A 19762-nucleotide genomic window follows, 5' to 3' on the forward strand; every position below is an offset into this window, starting at 1 on the left:
GATGTTCAGTGGAAAGATGTGCCCAGAATTCATCTGAGATGAATGTTTAGAAGTCTGCTATGCTGCATCAGGAGAGGTATTTCTGTTCCTGTTGACCCAAATATCACAAAGTGAGATTTTATTGAAGTACTTACAACCCAAACCTAATTTGGATCTGATACTATTGATATCTCTGAAAATACAATTTCCTTAGCCTGTATGTAGTAAGAGATATACCTTCAAGTAATACAAACTTACAACCTTACTACATTTTTTGACTATAACTTCCGAAGAGGAAACTGTTCCTGTTAATTATAGCTCATTGTATAGTGCCTCATAAGACAACTTCCTTAACCTGAGAGAATTTTGATATTTCACAGGTTTTTTTGTTGAAAAATGACTTGTTTTTTTAAAATTTTGAGACAAACATAAATTTTAGACTACAGCATTTTTCTTTCGATAAGATTGAAGGTGTGTATTTCAATAAAGCCATTCATTTTATATTTTATCACTTTATTTATACTCATGGTGGAATTGAAGAGTTTTGAATTTGAGTCCATGTGGATATGTGCTTTGTTTTATCCTTTAGTTTAATTAATATATACCCTTGAATTATTTTGCTTTCCTGAATCATCTTTTCCTGACATGAAAAGATATTTTGCCAGGATATTTTTGACAGCTACTGTCACTGTTTTCTCTAAATATTAGGGATACATCCACCAGTCTTGGGGGGGGGGGGGGGGGGGGGAGCTGTATTTGAGGGTGACTGAAGAGCTTGCTAAAGATGGCATTGTTGTAACTGTGTGGCTACAACAGCTTTGAATATGAAACTGTCACCACGTATGAAAAAAACTCTGAAGTTTAGAATACATTTCTCAGATATGTTGCTAAATTTCAATTCTCACTCCATAAGAATTAATTTGTGGGTTGTTTTACTAATTAACTTCAACATTAGAGTTATTTCTGGAAAATTTATTCTGTTACAAATGAAAATATTTGAAACAATCTTTCATTTCTAAAATTTGTAATTTCTCGTGTGATCTGATTTTAATACAAAATCAGGAATTTTAACTGTGTAACAAGAATGTCCTGATATAATAGGTTAAATATTTAGGCACTGTGAGACAGAGATGCTGTTGTCATTTCTTCTTGTGTGAATCCAAGACAATTCTGACTTCACTGATTTACATACATGAAACCCTGAGTTTTGACTGAGCTCTGCAATATTTAGACTTCTGGTGATCTGAAGTGAGCAAGACAGCTCTGGGTGTATGGAAGCTGATCTCTGGAAAACTTTCGTAAAATAAGCTTTGATTTGATATTTCTGTTGACTTCAATTGTTAACTCCTTTTGTGAAATACGAGCATTAAGATTTGCAATAAGCAGAGACTGTATTTTACATGTGGTCATCAATGTTCAAATAGTATACAATTTCATAGTATAGAAAAGAAGCTGAAGTGGGGTTCTTTTCATTGTAAAGTTGGCAGTTCAGCCATTTATTTCACTAGGTCAGAATTTTTACTCTTGGGACTTAAATATAATTGAAGTACCTAGGTAATCTGTTGTCATTTGAGATATTTTAGTTGGGTTTTTGTGTGTGAAATACAGAAATGTTTTAGATTAACTGAGGGGCCATCAACCAAAACAGAAAGGAGAGGGGGAGATTTTATTCTAGCTTCTTTTCACAAGTCACTAATATATCAAAATGAGTTTCGGTAAACAATGCCTCATTTTCTTGCCTGTGGAGCAAAGGGTGTTATTACCTTTCACAAACATGTGTCAGAAGCAATTGGGGAAAATGGCTAGTTAAGCTGTTTAGCTATGACTGAGAAATCACAAATGCCTTGAGTTGTTTATGCCAGACTGTTTCCATTTATTATAATAAACTGGTACAAAATGTACTTGTAGTATATGTTGGTAAAGATAACCTAGAATCTTTTCTTTCCTCCAATTAAAATTGAATGTATTTTGATAATTTGGGAAAGGAGGGATTTTCCACTCATTTGTGACCCTCTGTCCCAGAGCTGCTGCTTTCAGAAACAACCTCCCCATGAACTTGGTACGACTTCAGATTAGGTTTTTTCATTGCAACAGCTCAGGAGCATTTCTCCTGGAGAGCCATGCATTTTTAAAGCAGTTGGAAAACTTCTTTAAACAAAAGCTAACATACTGTCTTGTGAGAAAAATTCTGTCTTAACACAGAAGTAGGCAGTCATCAGTCTGCTTTCTGTGCCATTTCCTCTTACCTGAAGCTGGGTAATCATCTTTATTTTCTCTTATTTCCTCGGTGAATACAAGAATAGTTTCTTCTTTTAAAGAAACCAACTGATCTGTGAATAATCCCATTGATTTAAATCAAGAGACTGTTGCAGTGTGATTAAGAACTGCAAAATTTCACTGTCCCTTTCTTTTGGGGAGTGATTATTCTTCTGATGGAATACTGTGCAAGGGAAGATTATTTGGGAGAATTGGCTTATTTTTGCTTATTTTAACTTTATAAATAAATAATATGATCATGCATGAGAAGCTGAAGTCCTATGTTCAGTATTCCCAGTACATCAACCAGTGTAATTCTGAGGGTTTGAATTTTATTTCATAGAATCATCAGCTTGATAATGCAATAACATTTAATATTCCTTAAAGTGCTTTATATACTCGTACTACTTTAGTAAGAGATTATGAAGAATAAGAAAATAACAAAAGTTAAACATTCTGGAGGACACCCTGTCTAGCCAGATACTTCAAGTTATATTGGAAAAAACTAGGGAAAGATTTTTGGGTTTTGTGTTTATGTTAGTTATGTATAATGCTTAGAACAGAGGGTAGGATTTCCAATGTAAATGCATAGGAAAATCTACATATTACACTATACTACAGCATTCTAGCAATATCTGGTATCGGTGCAAAATAATTTAAGACAAAACTGTGTATTACTAGCCCCAACATTGTCTTCATTGTTGATTCCAGGTAGATCATGACTTGTGCTGAAGGAGGTGAGTATTTATGAATGTGTTTGTGCATGTAAATGAAATAACCCTATACTATGTAAGTTTACATGAGCCAATGACAGGCCATGTAAAGCAAAACCCAAATAAATAATGAAAATGCAGTTCAACTAATGAAAGCATATATGCCAGAGGAAGTAGGTACTACAGATACCTAATAAAACATAGGCTTACAGTGAATCATGACCACAGATTTCCAGGTAAAATCTGGAAAAACTAAGATAAACTAATTTCTATGAAGGGAGTCTGTCTTTTGGGCTCTTCTCATGGGATCTTTTCATGAGAGATTCTGAGCAGGACCCTTTTCTTTCAGGAGCCATTGAAGAAAGAGCTCAAGGAGTCCCTCTGCTCCTATGACTAAGGGTCAGGCAGGGTTTGTGACAACCTCGGCAGGGACTAAGAGGAGAGGACAACCCCAGTGGGAAGCTTGCTGATAACACCACAAAACATACTGCTGAATTATAGCTAAGGGCAGTGTTAGGGGTCTGTATTTCTACAATAATAACCTTGGATGTTGTGGTGGGTTGACCCTGGCTGGAGGGCAGGTGCCCACCAAAGCCGCTCCATCGCTCCCTCCTCAGCTGGGCTGGGAAGAGAACTACGAGGAGAGGCTCCTGGGTGGAGGTACGGGCAGGGAGAGATGGCTCTGCAGTGACCATCACGGGCAGAACTGGCTCGACTCGAATCAGTCCAGTTTATTACCAATCAGATCAGAGCAGGGTAACCAGAAATAAACCCAAACGTTAAGAACACCTGCCCCGGCCCTGCCCGCAGCCCGGCCCCGGGGGGGAGCTGCTCCCCGCGGGCTCCGTGGGCTGGGGGCACAGCCTGCCCCGCCGGGGCTGCCCCGCGGGCTGGGGGAGCCGCTGCTGCGGCGCCTGGAGCCCCCCGGCCCCTCTGCACCGCCCGGGGCTGCGGGGCTGCTGCGCTCACACGGTCCCACTCCTCTCTCTGGCTTTTTCCCCCCCTTAATCCCGGAGGCGCTACCACCATCACTGATGGGCTTGGCCTCAGCCAGCCGTGGGCCTGGTCTTGGAGCCAGCTGGCACTGCCTCTGTTGGACATGGGGGAAGCTTCTAGCAACTTCTCACAGAAGCCACCCCTGTAGCCTTCCTGCTATGAAAAGCCATGCACACCCAACACAGATGTGGTGTTAGTTTCAGAGAACACGAGCAGGAGGCTTGCCAGCCACTTCCATTTGCAACAGCACTGCGTCGAGTCTGGGTATGTCTGGAAAACTTGTCAAAGCCCCTTCCTAGATAGTCCATGCCATGTAACTCTCCACTGTCTTTGCAAATAGAGCACACAGCTTCCTATTTCTATCAGACAGCACGGAGAACTGTTAGCTGGATTCAGTCTCTTTTGTTCAGATGTAATATGAAACAAGGCTGCTAAATGTGGAGCAGTAATTTAATTAGTGCCCTGCCCTGAGAAGTGGCAGGATCACTTTAGCTCCTGAAGGAATTCCTTTCCAATTTCTCACACACTTAGACTCAGAAGGATCTTCTTAGAATATTTGTGGTTTGTTTCTTTTTTTTTTGGTTTTTTTTTTTTGGGGGGTGGGGGGAGCGTTGCTTTGCTTTTATATATTTACAACAAAATACTCCAGGAACTGTTTAAATACTTCCCAGTCAATAGCGTGGAGGACTCAGCAGTCATGAATGAGAAGGAAAGTGCTTCTGACTCTTCCAAAGGGAACTGATATACAAAGCGTGAAATTTTGAAAGTCATCTAGACCTTATTCTTAAAATTGACTTTTGAAATCAGGGTTTTAGGCATAAAGGCTTTAATACTCAAAGAATCATAGAAGTTAAAATGCTGAAAACTGGGGTGCTGCTCGAGTGCTCTGCCCTTCAGGGAATTCACAGCTCCAAATTAGCTGCAGGTCAGTATTTGCATAAACTGGATGAAGTTGATTCTGTCGATGTCTGAGCAGACAGCTTTCATTAGCTCCACTCAATCTCTCAGCCTGTCATGGGTAAGCTGGCCCTGACCCAAAGGCAAGGTAGCTGTGTTAGCATCATGCTGTGCCTGAGCAAATATTTTCTGCTTCTCCACAGGGTGCTTCAGCTGAGGCAGAGCGCTGTGCCAGGGCAGCCCTGTAATTCCTGTGGCTGGGCTGGCTCGTGGTCCGCCTACCCAAAGCAAGCACCGTGCAGTTGTGCAGACCTCCCCTGAGGTATCTGAGGGCAGAAATCTGCATGCTGAGTGGGGAGCTTCCTAAAGCAGCCATTCTCAACATATTTAGACTGATCGCTTCCCCTGTCCTTCGCTGTAACAGCTGGGCCTCCCATTTGCATACATACTCACACTTGCCCCATCCCACCAACCTCCCTCTAGGCTGTGGCCCCTAGGCAGCAATGATGAGTGGCTAAGACCTTGGGGACAACTTTGTATTTCTCTCTTGTTGTCAGCCTCGGTCATGGAAGCAACTTGCTTTAACTGCTTTCTTCAATTTGTGCTAGAATAATCAAGGCAACAGACCATGTTTTGGTTTTAAAATACCACCTTCTACCTAATGCTTTTAATTTCCTTTGTTATCATTTGAAGGAAAAATGAATTAATTGCAGTGAAGAAAATGGAAGCTAAACAGATACTTTAACATGTACAGAGATGTGTATTCACTACATTTGGCTGTTCCCCCTCACACTCTAAATATATTCTATGTATATTAAGTTATAGGCTTTTGGTTTTCTTTGCTTTTCATTTCTTGATGGGTTGTAAAATACATTGTGGAACTTGTTAAAAATGTCGCCCTTAACCTGGGACTACTAAACTAGGCCAGTGCATTCTTCCCAAATTCAGATGTTCAACATGGCATGTATCATGTCAAGTAATAGAAAGTTATGGATGAAAAATCTGTAATGTATTGTGTTGAACACACTGAAAGAAATCCAACCTTTTTAAGAAAAATACAGACTATTTCTTTTTAAAGGCCTGGTACAGTTCCCACTAGAACCAGCTGGATATATTTACAATTACTTTGGTGAGAGGTAGAATGGTTCTTTCTAATTATACCTAACTTAAGAATGATTGGACTGGGAGAAAAGGAAATTTCTTCTCCTGGTGGTGTGAAAATTTATACTGCATCAGAACTGATTAATCTTGGTACCAAATTCTAATGATAGTCTCTTATAAAAGCTGCAAAAGTACTTGATATATGGGGTAATAAAGAGAAAAACAAATACCAACTGAGGACTCTACATCTAATCCATTTCCTTCGTGTGGTGCTAGGAGGAATTTGGAGCAGATTTATATACTTAAGATGAAATAGGGGAAGAGTTGGAGCCTGTAAGTCCTAAAGGAGAAAAATGTCTGCAAGCTAGTTAGTGCATGGGCTAGGAGATCTTTTAATCACAGGAATTTTAAGATACCTAGGTTGGTGATGAAATGTCACATCTCCTAATGGTTGCTATATATATCTGTTCTGTACAGATCAAAGGGGAAAGCTGCTTCTCTGCTCTTTGCCTGCTGTTCTCATGAATAAAGATACATTCTCATTTAACCATTCCATTGCATTTTGAGAAAAACGATTTCCACAAAGAAGCAAACTAACCAGGGTCTGAAAAAGAAAAATATTTAGCAAGAAATATCACAGAATGACTTGAATGCTTTCTACTAGCAGGTCATCTCAGGCAGGTGGGACAGATCATGTTCAAATGAGAAGCTTTTGCTAGGACCTGAATACTGCTAGTGGAAGGATTAGGTGCAAGACTGATTTTTGCACCCTCACAAATCTTGCAGTGTAAACAGGAGGTACTAATCCAAAAAGGAACAATGCTGTGGAAAATGGGAGCCTTTCCACTGCCTTCAGTGTACTGGCACTTTCCTCCATGATCTTGTTTGATTGACAGTTGTAGAAATAAATAAAAATACCTGTCTTTAACAAACTAACAAATAATATTCATAAATAACAAAGGTTTGTACAGGCATAAAATAATTAGAGATTTGATCGTGTAAATATATATAGCATTTATCTTCAACCAGATAGATAGCCTTGGTGATCTTACTTGTGTTAGTACCCTGAGCGTTAAGTGGAGAATGTTGCAGTATAATCTCAGTAGAAAAGCAAAGGTGTGATTTGGTGTGTTTGCACAACATACAGCAAAAAAAGGCTTAGTTAGAGTAGGGTCTCCAGGAGAGTTTCAGCCCCTGGTATTATTTTCATCTCTGGCATGACTGCACACTGGTGTATGGCAGCTGCACAAAAGAAAAAAAAAAAAAGGAGGAAGGTCCAGATGTATGGAACAGGGTGAAATTTCAGCTGTTAGAAGGATTGAGTCCATCCTTTAGTGTCTTTCAATCAGCTACTATTGTTGTTGCATAACTCAACTGTTTTTAATATTTTGTTAAATAATTCAAAACAAATTGAAAGATCCTTGATGCTGGGTTTCAGTGATATAAACAAAAGGTAAAAATAAAGTGACTTGTTTGTTTTGAAAGAACAAAATGTCCTAACTTAAAGGCAATCGTACATTATTCTTATTAATTTATATTAGAAATCATAAAAAGATTTCCCTGAAGGTGCTTTGATTTTTTGTAAAATTGGATCTAGTGGAATGTGCTGAGCATTACCTTGCTGTGGGTGCTGGTCTCGTTATGCTGTTTTATAAGATAATTCCCAAAGAAGAAGAGAGATGAGGTTTCAAAGAGGCATTTGAGCAGACAAAGGTAGTTGGTGTTGGTAGTTTATTTTCTATGCAGAAGTGGAATTTTCTCCTTGTACTTCAGCCTGTTCAGAGCTGTCTGTGTAAAGGCTAATGTGGCAAGGACCAGCCTGGGCACTATTATAGCCAGTGGAAGCCAGAGACTTGCCACTATATGTATTGAGATTACCCCCATGGGTAAGCTGGGGGGGTGGGCTCTAGTACAGCTCCTGAGATCTGCTGTTGAGGCAGGAGCTGTGGGCCCTTCACATTCTCTCCAGGAATGAAGAATTGAAACTACAATTTTATTTTTTCCTAAATTCTTTCTTCCCTCTGCCCCACCCCACCAAAAGCAAAAGATGTTGCTTTAAGGCGCATAGCTTTGCTGCAGGATTTAGAAGATTTCCTTTTGAATTAGTAAGTGCAGTGTAAGAGTTGTGCACAGAAGAAACCTTTAGAAGTCAAGGAATAACTACCATACATGATATTATAAATGATAATGCATATGAATGTTCTTAAAATACAAGCAGGTGCAGAAAAAGACATGAAAAGTATTGTATTAGGGACTATACCTATTACTTTGTCATAATTATTTCAAGTAACTTAATTGTAACAAGCATGATTTTTCCTCTGTGAAGTTGGCAAACTGAATGTTCATTTGTGTCACCTTCCACCTCACTGCCTTGTCAGGGTAATGGATATTTTTTTGAACTGAAGAACCAACTTTTCAGAAAGCTTTAACGATTTTCTCAAATGTTACAATCTTGTTTTCTCATTCTCCATCCCTTTTATAGAATGGAAAGAAAGATGCAACAGAAATAATCCATTTCTTTTTTCCAGAAAAGACTTAAAATAAGTAGTGTTTAACATACAGTCACTGAAAATAGTGTAATTCTCATCCATTTGTCTTTCATAAACACAGTGAGAATATTAAATATGGGAAGTTTTCCTTACACTTTGATTGATTTGTTGTAATTAAACTTTGGTGGGGTTGTAAGTGCAAAAAATGTGTTTTGCTTTAGTTGAAATGCAAATTTAATACAAGTATGTGCCTTGGGGACCTCCTGTTTGGAACATGTTTGCTGCTACCACTGTTCTCACAGTTTCTGTCAAGCAGCAAGGCTTCTGGTTTTCAGGAATTTTTTTTAAAAAAGGTTCTTGGCTGACTCAAAGCTATATGAAAAACTGGTGAAATAGCCCATAAACTGGAATGTCCCTAGAATACGCAGCTTCTCAGAGCAGGTAATCTTCCTGTCCATTTTGCACTTTATGTCAAGAATATGAATTTTATTGAGAAGTTGCATGAGGGTCCTACAGTCTGTAACTTCAGGTGCTGTGTACTAGTCTTAGAGCAGAAATGCCACCGTTTCTGAACTCCACCATCCATGAGCCCAGCCAGCCGCACCCGATTGCTAGAGCAATCGAGCAGAGCATTGGAGGGAATCTTAGGCTAAACAAATAGGCATTTCCTTGACATTTTTTTTCACTGCTCTGCTCCTGACCAATACAAACAGATTTTTTTTAACACTGATGATGTAAATTTGTAACTCCGTGTTGTTGGGGTAGGGTGGATAGCTGTATAGATGCATAGGGTATCCTGGCTTTTAATAAAGCAGCAGAGAGATGTATTATCGATACCTAAAAATCTACCATGCTAGTTGAAGTGTGTGCTACCTGAAAGCAGTATTGAGGGATGAAACAGATTTTGCAGTGAAAGGAAAAACATACAATCATATAGTATCTCCAGTTGAAGGGGAACCATAAGGGTTGTCGAGTCCAGCTCCTTACTTCTCACAGGACTACCTAAACTATATGACTAAGAGCATTGCCCACATGCTCCTTGAACTCTGGCAGGTGTTTTAGGTAAAATCTTTTCTGAGATGCTGTCAGGGTAAGGCAGGTTCCAGGGCTCCCTTACTGCTGGGAGCTGTGGGGGTTCCCAGGGTGGATGGGCAGGGCCTGTCCTAATCACCCCAGCCAGGAGTGGGGCTGGGTGAGGCCGCTGGCGCCTCACTGGGGTTGGGGATGGGGACAGGCCAAGGCTGGGCTGGGCCTGGGGCCCATGGAGGGGGGCCTGGCCCAGTGGGGCCTATGGCTGGGCAGGGGAGGGCTGTGAGGGCTGGAGATCGGCAGATGCAGCACTGCGGAGGCAGGGGGATGATGTGGGACCCTGGGCTGCTGCAGGGTGGGGGGAGCCCTGGGGGACTGATCAGGGGCAGTCAGGCCAATGGTGCCTTCAGGACTCTGACAGGTCCTTCTTAAGTATATGAAGGTATTTATTAATGAAAAAAAAAATCCGATCTTATCTCAGCGTGTTGACTTTAAAAGGGACTTTAAAATCACCTTGGAAACACTGGTGAGTTTCTCCCTCTTGTTTTAGCAACTGTCTTTTGTTCCTCTGTTCTGCACAGCCTGGCACCAGCACCTTCTCAGGCTGCTCTGCCCATCAGCCACGTTGAGTTCACCCGCTGCTCTGCCTGGGAGCATCCGTGAGGGGAGATGACTCAGGCACACATAGGGTTGAGTTATGGCTCTTTGCTGTCTTGTGAAGAAGGGGGTTCCCTCAAAGGAATCATTTTCCCATTATTTTTATCCCTTAGGGCTAGATTTATCTTGGACTTATCCAAGGACCAGTCTGGAGTACCATCTTAAAAGCAATTTCTCTGTCCTGAAGCAAGAAAGGAGAAATTGTAAATTGTCATGATCTTTTCAGGTGCAATCCACTGTTTCCTTTTGTTTATTTAGTTCCTTTGACAGAGTAATGTGCAGAGAATAGAGCCATCTCCTTTACCTCTTCCCCTTTCACATTTACTTACAGATGGCTCCATCCATTGATTGGCCATGCATACCAACCTATGCTTCATATGGAGAAGGTCCTATCTAACCCTACTTTGTTTGCTTTTAATCTACCACACAATTACTCTTTTGATATCAAGAAACCACTTTGGAGGTCCAGGTTTACAACTGAAGGATTTTAAAGGTACTTTCATTATCACTCAGTCTCTTTTACGTTATAGGACATGAATGTGTTCTAACCAAAGTTTTGGATTTCCTAAATATTCATGCTGCCATTCTATGTTTGCAAGGCATCTATGACATACAGAAAATGTTAAATTTGGTCCCTTTGGTCTGGAGACTGTTTCATATTATGTAACACCCCAGGGATGTCTATAAATAACTGGAAATTTGTAACAGTCACTGCTGCTGTGTGGAATAATGTTCTTTTGACGATGCATTGAGCTGGAAACCCAAACTTGTAAGCAAATGCTGAGATTTATAGTTTCACAAGAACCGCAGCACGTCCTAAGTTGTGCTGAGCAAACACTGACTAGTTTATTCAATCTCATTAGGCATCGATTGAAAACATATTTTTTAATTTCTGTGGAGATGATATATATTTCTCTTAGCTTTTTCAATAAAACATTTTTAATGGAAGCTGGTGTTTTGTTATGATTTTTATATTGAATTTAGATGCTTTTTTCTTGGTCCACAGATAAGACAGTGAATCAGGGCTTCATTTGATTATGAGCTTTTCTTATTTCTTATCTTTCTCCACAGTTAGTTCTGGCTGTGGCTCTGACCTATCACAGTCTACAAGCAGATCTGGAGTATTGGAGAGGTTGTCATGTAATCCTTTTTCTCTGTTTAAGTCTGAGTTGTGTTCTGCCTGTGTTGGTGGTCAGCCAACCACAGGGCAGAGTTAACTTTACAGGCATATCAAGTTTCTGTTTAACTAATTGAATTGAGGTTTGGTACATTTGAAATAGAAATCTGTTAGACCAATTAGAAGGTACCTATGTAATGGCACTTAGATATTTTTAAATACAAAGGGCATAAGTTTATTCTGATAGGGGGTAGACTCATCAGACCTGTGTATGCATCTATGTCCAAGCCTTGTGCTCCCTTTGTGACAGAGAAATGTAGGTATTTCTACACATGGGACATGATTAATTCGACCTTGACTTAGATGTCTCACATAGATGACATGAATTTTCTTCCAGAAGCACCTGTTTCTGTTGCTCAACACCATCCACACTTGCAATACCTTAATTATCTGAGAAACAGAATCATAGAATCATTCAGGTTGGAAAAGACCGTTAAGATCATAGAGTCCAACTGTTAACCTAGCACTGCTAGTTTTTGTTTGAAGATGGGATTATACCCTCCTACCTCTCTCCTTCCTGTTTCCACCTGTGTTTTGTTAAGACACTGGTTCATCCCTCTGCATCCCAGCAAGACTGATCACCTTTGGCAGGTCTCACAAATCTCTAGTAGTAGAGAATCCAGCTCTTCACCACTTGATATTTCCTTCTCACTGTACCAATGAACTATTAATTTCTCACATGAAACTCACTTTTTCCAATTTGAGCCTTTTACTTCTTGTTGATTTTACAAGTCACAGGCTCCTCCTGAGCCTTCGCATCTCCAGGCTAAACAGTCCCAACACTCTCAGCCTTTCCTCATAGAAGAGATGCCCCAGTCCCTTAATCATCTTTGTTGCCCTCCACTGGATACTCTCCAGCATGTCCATGTCTCTTGTACTGAGGAGCCCAGCGCTGGACACAGCACTCACAGTGTGGTGTTGCCTCACCAGTGCTGATCAAAGAGGAAGGGTCACCTCCCTCGACCTGCTGCAGCACTCCTTTTAATGGAGCTCAGAATACTGTTAGCCTTTGATGTAAGAGCCCATTGCTGGCTCATGCTCAATTTAGTATGCATCAGCTCTTGGTGTATTTGAAGATTTTCATATCCCCACCCTGAGATTTTTCTTCTTTGGCGTAAGCCTTCAAAATTGTTTTTAGGTCATATTTTGTAGACTGTTCATCACATTCATTGCTCTTGACCAGACTCTCCAACTGATCCACCTCTTTGTTATACCAATCAGGAAGAGATTTGCCCATCTTGGGCCTGCACACTGGTGGTCAGAACATAAGGATTACTTCCTGTGTTTTGCAAGCTATATTCTTGTTTACATAGTCCTGTATAGTGTTCTCTTTCTTAATGACAGCATGTCTTGTTGGCTTACATTAATCTGTTCCATTCTGTACATTCTGGACTATCTTCTTAGGAACTGTTAGCCTGCCTGTGCCTGCCTTATTTTTTTTGCATTTGATTGTTTCTGCCAAAGCATATTCATCGGCCTTGCTTTGAATTCTGGTTTTAGCCCATTTTCCAATTTAAGAGTGGTCTGGATTTTTTTAATTCCAGTATTGTCCATCATAGTGGCAGCCCTTATTTTAGGTCTGTTACTTGGTGTCCTGGTTTCAGCTGGGATGAAGTTAATTATCTTCTTTGGAGCTAGTGCGGTGCTGTGTTTTGGCTCTGATGTGAGACTTCTCAGTTCCTCAGGCCTTGTTAGTGAAAAGGCTGGAGGGGTACAAGGAATTGTGAGGGGACATAGCCAAGTCAGCTGACCCAAACTAGCTATAGAGGTATTCCATACCATGGGATGTCATGCCTAGTATATATACCTGGGGGGTTGGCCAGGGTGGGGGATCATTTCTCGGGGACTGGCTGGGCATCAGTTGGTGGGCGGTGAGCAGCTGCATTGTGCATCATGTGTTTCTTTCTTCCTGTCCCTCTGGATTTTATTCTTTCCCTTCCTCTTCTCATTATAACTGTTATTGTCATCATTGTTATTATTGTTCTTTCATTTTTATTCTGTTTCAATTATCAAATTGTTCTTATCTCAACCCTTGGGTTTTACATTCCTTTCAACTCTCCTCCCCATCCCTCTGGGTGAGGGGGGAGTGAGCGAGCGGCTGTGTGGTACTTAATTACCAGCTAGGGTTAACCCACAACACTTGGAAACATGACAAGCAGGGTCATTGCATTTCTTTCTGGAAGTGTCCTGTTGCCATGTCCAGTGCTTGCAAAGTCCTCTAAGGCTCTAACTGCTCAAATACTTTGGAATATCTTGCTGTAAATGTTCCTGAGACACTGCCTTGTATCCTGTAGGATATTCACAGCAGTGAATCCAGCTGTTTTAAAATTTAGGTTAGCAGCTGGCTCACCTTTCTAAAAGTCACCCTGTACTCTCATCCTCAGTGTACAGTGATGCTTTTTTCCCCTGAGCTTATGTTATTTTCTTTGTACCTTGAAGTGATGGTGGTGTCCATGTTGATTTGTAATAAGCTGATTTCCCCTGAATGTTCCCAGTCTTCTAATTAATTATAGGCCTGTTAAAGAAGCAACTTTTTTTATTCTCATTGAATTTGTTCATTATATGAAGTCAAGCATGCCTGTGTAACTGTTTAAAAAAGTGCAGCTGAGCACTGTAAGTTTCCTAACCTACTCCCAATAAAAAACCTCTAAAAAAAGAAGACTATAATCACAGTTCAGAAGGGATTACATACTGCTCAAAGTCAAAGCAGCAGATCCATTAAAATCTGCAGATTGCAGAGGCTGCAGGATATATCGCCTGGCCTAATAACAAAGAAAATTACTTATTAAACTGCCAATTCTTTCTCAAGAATACTGTTTCATATTTCCCTTAATATGTTCCAGATGGTGTGTACACCTTTCAGTCACTATTCCAAAATGTCTGTCTGCACAGAGAAGAATTGTCTTCCATCAACACAACAAATGAGACTTTCCCCTGTCCTTTTCCTTAAAGACTAGGTAGTGGAGTTGGCGTTTGTTTCATAAGCTTTTGATCCATACTTAATCCTAGGGTGGCATGCATCCAGAGCATGCAGAGCATTGGATATTGTGTACCAAATGAAGTAGCTGTTGGTGTACAACACAGTAGGAGACTCTCTCATGTTCTCAAACAGCAGCTTTAGAGTCTGTCAGTGTTCCCAGGGTGTCTTTAGGGAGAGAGGCTGAAAGAGTTCCTGAGAAGCAGGGCCTCTTCTGTTCACTGCCCTTTCTTTGCAGTGAGTTTGCAATGAAATTAAAATTCAGCAATAGTTTTTTTGGTTTTCATTCTAGAGCTACTTAGGCTGCACCATCGTTTCACAGCAACATAATCCTGTAAAATGCAATGTGTAATTGCTCGTTTCAAAATGTTCTCTTATACAACTATAGGATCAGGAGAATTGTCCTCCGAAAACAGTGGGATTATCCTCATTTTATTCAATGAGAATATGATTAAAAAGACAGGAAAGCAATGAAATATAGCAGTAATGAAATACAACCGATGACAGAAATGTTTCAATCTTTCCCTGCTTACAAGAAAGATAGATGTTTGAATCCTGATTTCCTGTAGGCTTACAGTCCGGGTGTAAAGCATTCCAGCTCTGGGGAGGTGCTCAGAAGTGTAACTTGCTATGGCAAACTTCAGGCAAATCTGATGTCCCATTTCATTCAGTTATACTTTAAGATACAGAGAAAGGTGTAAGAGGCAAGAGAGCCTAAAGAAAAGAGATGGAGTTTATGCTGGATCACAGCGGCAGACCAAAGTCCTCTAGAAAGGGTCTGAGTCATCTCAGAAACTTCTTTGGAAAGGAAATGGTTTTGCAAAAACTGAGAAGTGTGATGCAGTCTTAGCTCATCTCTACTGTTATGCTTTACAAGACCTGAGCGTTTCTCCCCAGGCAAGCTGAGGCAGCTTTGCTTCTGCTGTCCAGTTCCCTGATATTGCAACTTAAAGAGACTAGCAATGTGTTTTCTAAAAAACCCAAACCCCTCAGTCATCAAGAGAGAGCAGACATCAGAATCGCTAATGTAACAGGAATGATAGGAACCATCAACAATTCCTGTATAAGCTGAGCAAATGATAAAAATATTCAGAGAATAAAGGTGAAATAGCACTGAACCTTTGATGCTTTTAGGAAACTAAGCAGCTGTGTAGGGAGAATGTCTTTGCAAAAGTTTCTAGAAATGCTCCAGAAATCCTCAACCTTGTTGAAGCAGAGTACTGCTCACTTGGGCAGAAGAACAGGTTATTATTAGTTAGGCATTTTACAGGGTTGTCTGTGTCTTCTGTTTCTTCTCACACATAAGTCTCAAAGTGTTACAGGGTGGTCAGTATCATTGTTCCTGCTGTGCTGAAAGGCCAAATAAGCACTCAGAGTTGATAATTTGCCTGGGTTTACCCAGAAGCGGAGTGGAGGACTGCAGAATGCCTGTTTAATACGTTATTCACTTGATCAGTGTTTCCTGAGAAGAATCCACGTGGGGGGGCTGGCACAATATATTCACATGAACAGAGATTACATCAAAGAGTTTAACACCTCAAACTGACAAAGGCAAAGCAGGAGAGCAGAGAGATGCCTTAATTTTCTTCTAGTCTCACAGCAGGTTGACAGAAGAAACTTCAAGCCGGGTGCCTTGCCTTGCTGACAAGCAGCCCACCCCCAGGCTAGTCTGGCTCAGCCACTGTCTGTGGTCACACTCTCCTCCTGAGCTGACACCCTATTTTCACCTGCAGGTGGAACAGAGAAGTGATAATATGAGATAGATTTATTTTGCACACCAGTGAAATTCTAGGAACAGAAAACAAAAAAACTCTCTGGCAAAGGGGAACAAAATAAGAAGAGAATTTAGAAATGCTGTACCATGTATTTCACATTTGGCAATTTCTACTTTATAGTTAAAACAATTTCATATATGCCCTTTGAAAGTATGAGGCTGCATGCATGAAGAAAGCACCTATTTCCCTTATGCTTTGAGCAGAGACATATGTTTTAAAAATTAAAAAAAGAAAATTACTCTTGAACAATTAAATCTGCCTATCTAGGTAGCTGACTAGCTTTCTCACAGAGATGGCTGTCCTGAAATGAAGCTGAGGAAACGAGGCTTAGAAATGTAAATATTAGTAGGTGCATAGGACCATAAATTAGGAAAATTGACAATTTTAATTACTTTCATTTGCTGAGTTCCCAGGCTGACATCAGAAGTTACATCTGTGAGGTTGCTAGGAGGGTGGGATATGGAGGCAGGAGTGCATGGGTACAGGATAGGCTCAGTCCCCACGTTGACAGTAGGATCTGCAATGACAGCATATTATCTGATGTAAGAAATCCCTAATAGAAACAGAAGCTTCCCAACATCTCCCCCAAACATGGAAAGTACTACGTAGGGGTAGCCGTCAGCTCAGCAGGAGCTTCCAGGCAGGCATGTGGACACTTAAATCACATCATTGTTACAGACAACTCTGGATTCTCTGATTGAAGTTTTCCTATTTTGCTTGGAAAGATTATGGATGGAAGGAAAATTAAATGATAAAGTGAATCATGTGAGAGTGAGGGAATGCCTACATGATGAAAGAAAGGGTGACTGGAGGAGACTTTTTTATTTCAGTGGATTGTGTGGAATAGAAGAATACAGATTTAAGGTATTATGGTGCCTAACACTGTCCTTAGATGCACAAGGTTTCTGTGTTGTGCCTGTTTTGACTATGAGATCCTTGGGGTAAGGACTGTGTGGTTTTTAGATCACCTAGCACAGTATTGCCCTGGTCCCTGTGCAGTCCTGGAATCAAGACGTTAGTATTGATCGGTTTTCATGGCAGAGGCTATGGCAGGCTATTTACAGAGGTATTTACAAAAACATCCAGTTTATCCAATTTAATTATTTCCTGCTTAGACAAAACATGCTCATCTTAGTTTTCTTTTTTTGTTGAGGTTTTTTTGTTGTTGTTTTTGAAATACTATATTCCAGTGAGAAATGTTCCTTTGCAGTATTTGACAGTTACTTTTTGTGACACAAGTAAGTCAATAAAAATCAGAATGTATGTAGCCCCAAATGTCAAATATGTCATTAAACTTGGTTTTCAATGTCCACTTCAGTCTGGTAGTTTTGCGCTCAACTGCCATCATGGAGCAAAAGGTAACAGGTCAGGGCCTCATTGGTATCAACCAGATCAAAACATCTAGCCATTTAACAGGCAAATGTGGAATTTATAAACCAGTGTGACAAACCACTTGCTACTCCATTCCTACTGTTCCTTTCACTCTGCAAATACAAATTACATTCATTTATATCACCAAGAAATCTACAGACTCTTAACAGAATATCAGCCTCCAACTCTGCTGCTTGTATGAGAAGGCAAATAGGAAATAAGAGCACTGGTACACATTTTCTGTATCATTCATTATTTTACAGAGTTCTTTCTCTTGTCTGTACTTATTTGATCCCTCTATAACATGGCCACATTTGACTTGGTAGCTGTTTTGCTGAAAAAAACAGAAGCTACTTCACCATTGCACTAACCTGCTTTCAGATAGTTGCAATTTCCCTTTGATTTTATGCTTTTTTTAATTTATATCTAAGTAACAGAGAAGGAACTATTCTGGAACTTGCTTTTAAGACCAGGTACATTCCAGGAGCAAAAATTAGAAGCATTATTTACACATAATTTTGAGAAATACCTGATATTGTGGCTTCTTTCTTATTTAATTGAGTTGAAATAGAATCCAACATCTGATTTGGGAATACTTTTGTGTCCGTATAGGCTATTATCTGACTCGCCTTGGTGAGTAGACTGTTACTTGAATAGGTGAGACATTATTTGAATAGGTGAGTATATGAGGCTTCTATATAAAAGGCTACAGTTTATCATTTTAGCTGAAGAGGAAAGATGGGGAAAGTAGAATGGGGATCCACATCTGTCAGCTAATTTTTCCTTTTCTAAACTCTATTTTTATTTTGTAGGTGATGGAAATTAAAGGACAAATGATTCATGTGCCAGAATCAAATTCAATTTTGTTTCTGGGTTCCCCCTGTGTGGACAAGCTGGATGAACTGATGGGCCGAGGCCTCCATCTTTCAGACATACCTATTCATGACGCTACTCGTGATGTCATACTGGTTGGGGAGCAGGCAAAGGCCCAGGATGGCTTGAAGAAACGAATGGATAAGCTGAAGGCAACACTAGAATGCACTCACCAAGCCCTGGAAGAGGAGAAAAAGAAAACAGTAGATCTCCTTATTTCTATTTTCCCTGAAGAAGTGGCTCAGCAGTTGTGGCAGGGGCAGCAGGTTCAGGCCAGGAAGTTTGATGATGTCACCATGCTCTTCTCGGACATTGTTGGATTCACTGCCATCTGTGCGCAGTGCACACCCATGCAGGTCATCAGCATGCTGAATGAACTCTACACGCGGTTTGACCATCAGTGTGGATTCCTGGACATCTACAAGGTAATAGCTCAAGTCCTAAGTTAGCAAAATCTGATTGAAACTAAGATAGAAAGAAATCCACGTAGCCATCTTCCTAAATTAGAGACCTTCCCTATAAAAATGGAAAGGCAATATTTTTGTTCTGTGTGAAAAAAAAATCTGAAATATGCCCACTGAAAATCAAATACTTTGATGCTGAGCTGTCATCATGGTTCCCCCAGGGGAATATATGCCTCATATTCCCATCTTCCTATAAGAACGTACACCTCCTGTATTATAGCCTGGTTTCCTTTAGGTAACACATCAGCCACAGTGTCCTAAGTATGATGAAGTGCATGGTGATGATCCTCACCCAAGCTGCAGCTCCTGGAAGGCCCTCAAACACTGTTTCAGCTGAAACTTGAATGGTTTAGGGTTAGACACTTACTTTTCCCCTGAAAGAATTAAAATTTTCCAAAAAGAGCATTCACTATTATAGGAGATTTAAACTTCCACTGAAAAACAGGAAGAGGACAGCAGATGTCCATTCATAGTAAATGGAATGAGTGGGACATGGCACTGGGGTGCCATGCTCCTTTACTGCTCTACAGAAAAGGAAATGTCGCATGTGTTGGTCCTGTTACAGTCCTCTTCACCTTCACTTCTCTTCGGTGGATTGGTGTCCAGTATGTGTTTGAGAGAAAGAGAGGTAGTGTTTAATAAAAGCAGTGAAGATATTATCTGTGTGATTCTCCTATGAAATCTACAGAGAATATGTTTGGTATATGGAATAACTTTAATTTTGTGATAGGAAAAGCAGATTTCTTTTATATATCTTACGTATATTTATGTATTTCTTTTTATAACTGAATGCACCAGAGGGAAAAAAAAAAAAAAGTAGTTGAAAAATTATATATTATCTTCATTTTCTGTCTGAGGCTCGCAAACTAAATTACCAGTTTTCAGTGTTTCAAATAGTATTTGTTGACAGGCTATAGAGAAAAGGTCTTCACAAGAGTGCTGTCCCTTTTCTTTTTAGCCTTTAACACAATTTAAAAGGCATCCAAAGATATTAATTACCCTCCTAAA

At 40.3% G+C, this 19762-nt stretch overlaps 1 protein-coding gene across 1 annotated transcript in view; it reads left to right on the forward strand.

Annotated features, from left to right (window-relative positions):
- GUCY1A2 (guanylate cyclase 1 soluble subunit alpha 2) overlaps window positions 1–19762 on the forward strand; it is a 177281-nt gene that overhangs the window by 76998 nt on the left and 80521 nt on the right. Inside the window, exon 5 of the mRNA XM_055801911.1 lies at window positions 18230–18715. Within this exon, the coding sequence (XP_055657886.1) occupies window positions 18230–18715 (486 nt within the window). The remainder of the gene's footprint in view (window positions 1–18229; window positions 18716–19762) is intronic.

The sequence above is a fragment of the Falco peregrinus genome, chromosome 4, assembly GCF_023634155.1.
Source record: "Falco peregrinus isolate bFalPer1 chromosome 4, bFalPer1.pri, whole genome shotgun sequence".
Lineage (NCBI taxonomy): Eukaryota > Metazoa > Chordata > Aves > Falconiformes > Falconidae > Falco > Falco peregrinus.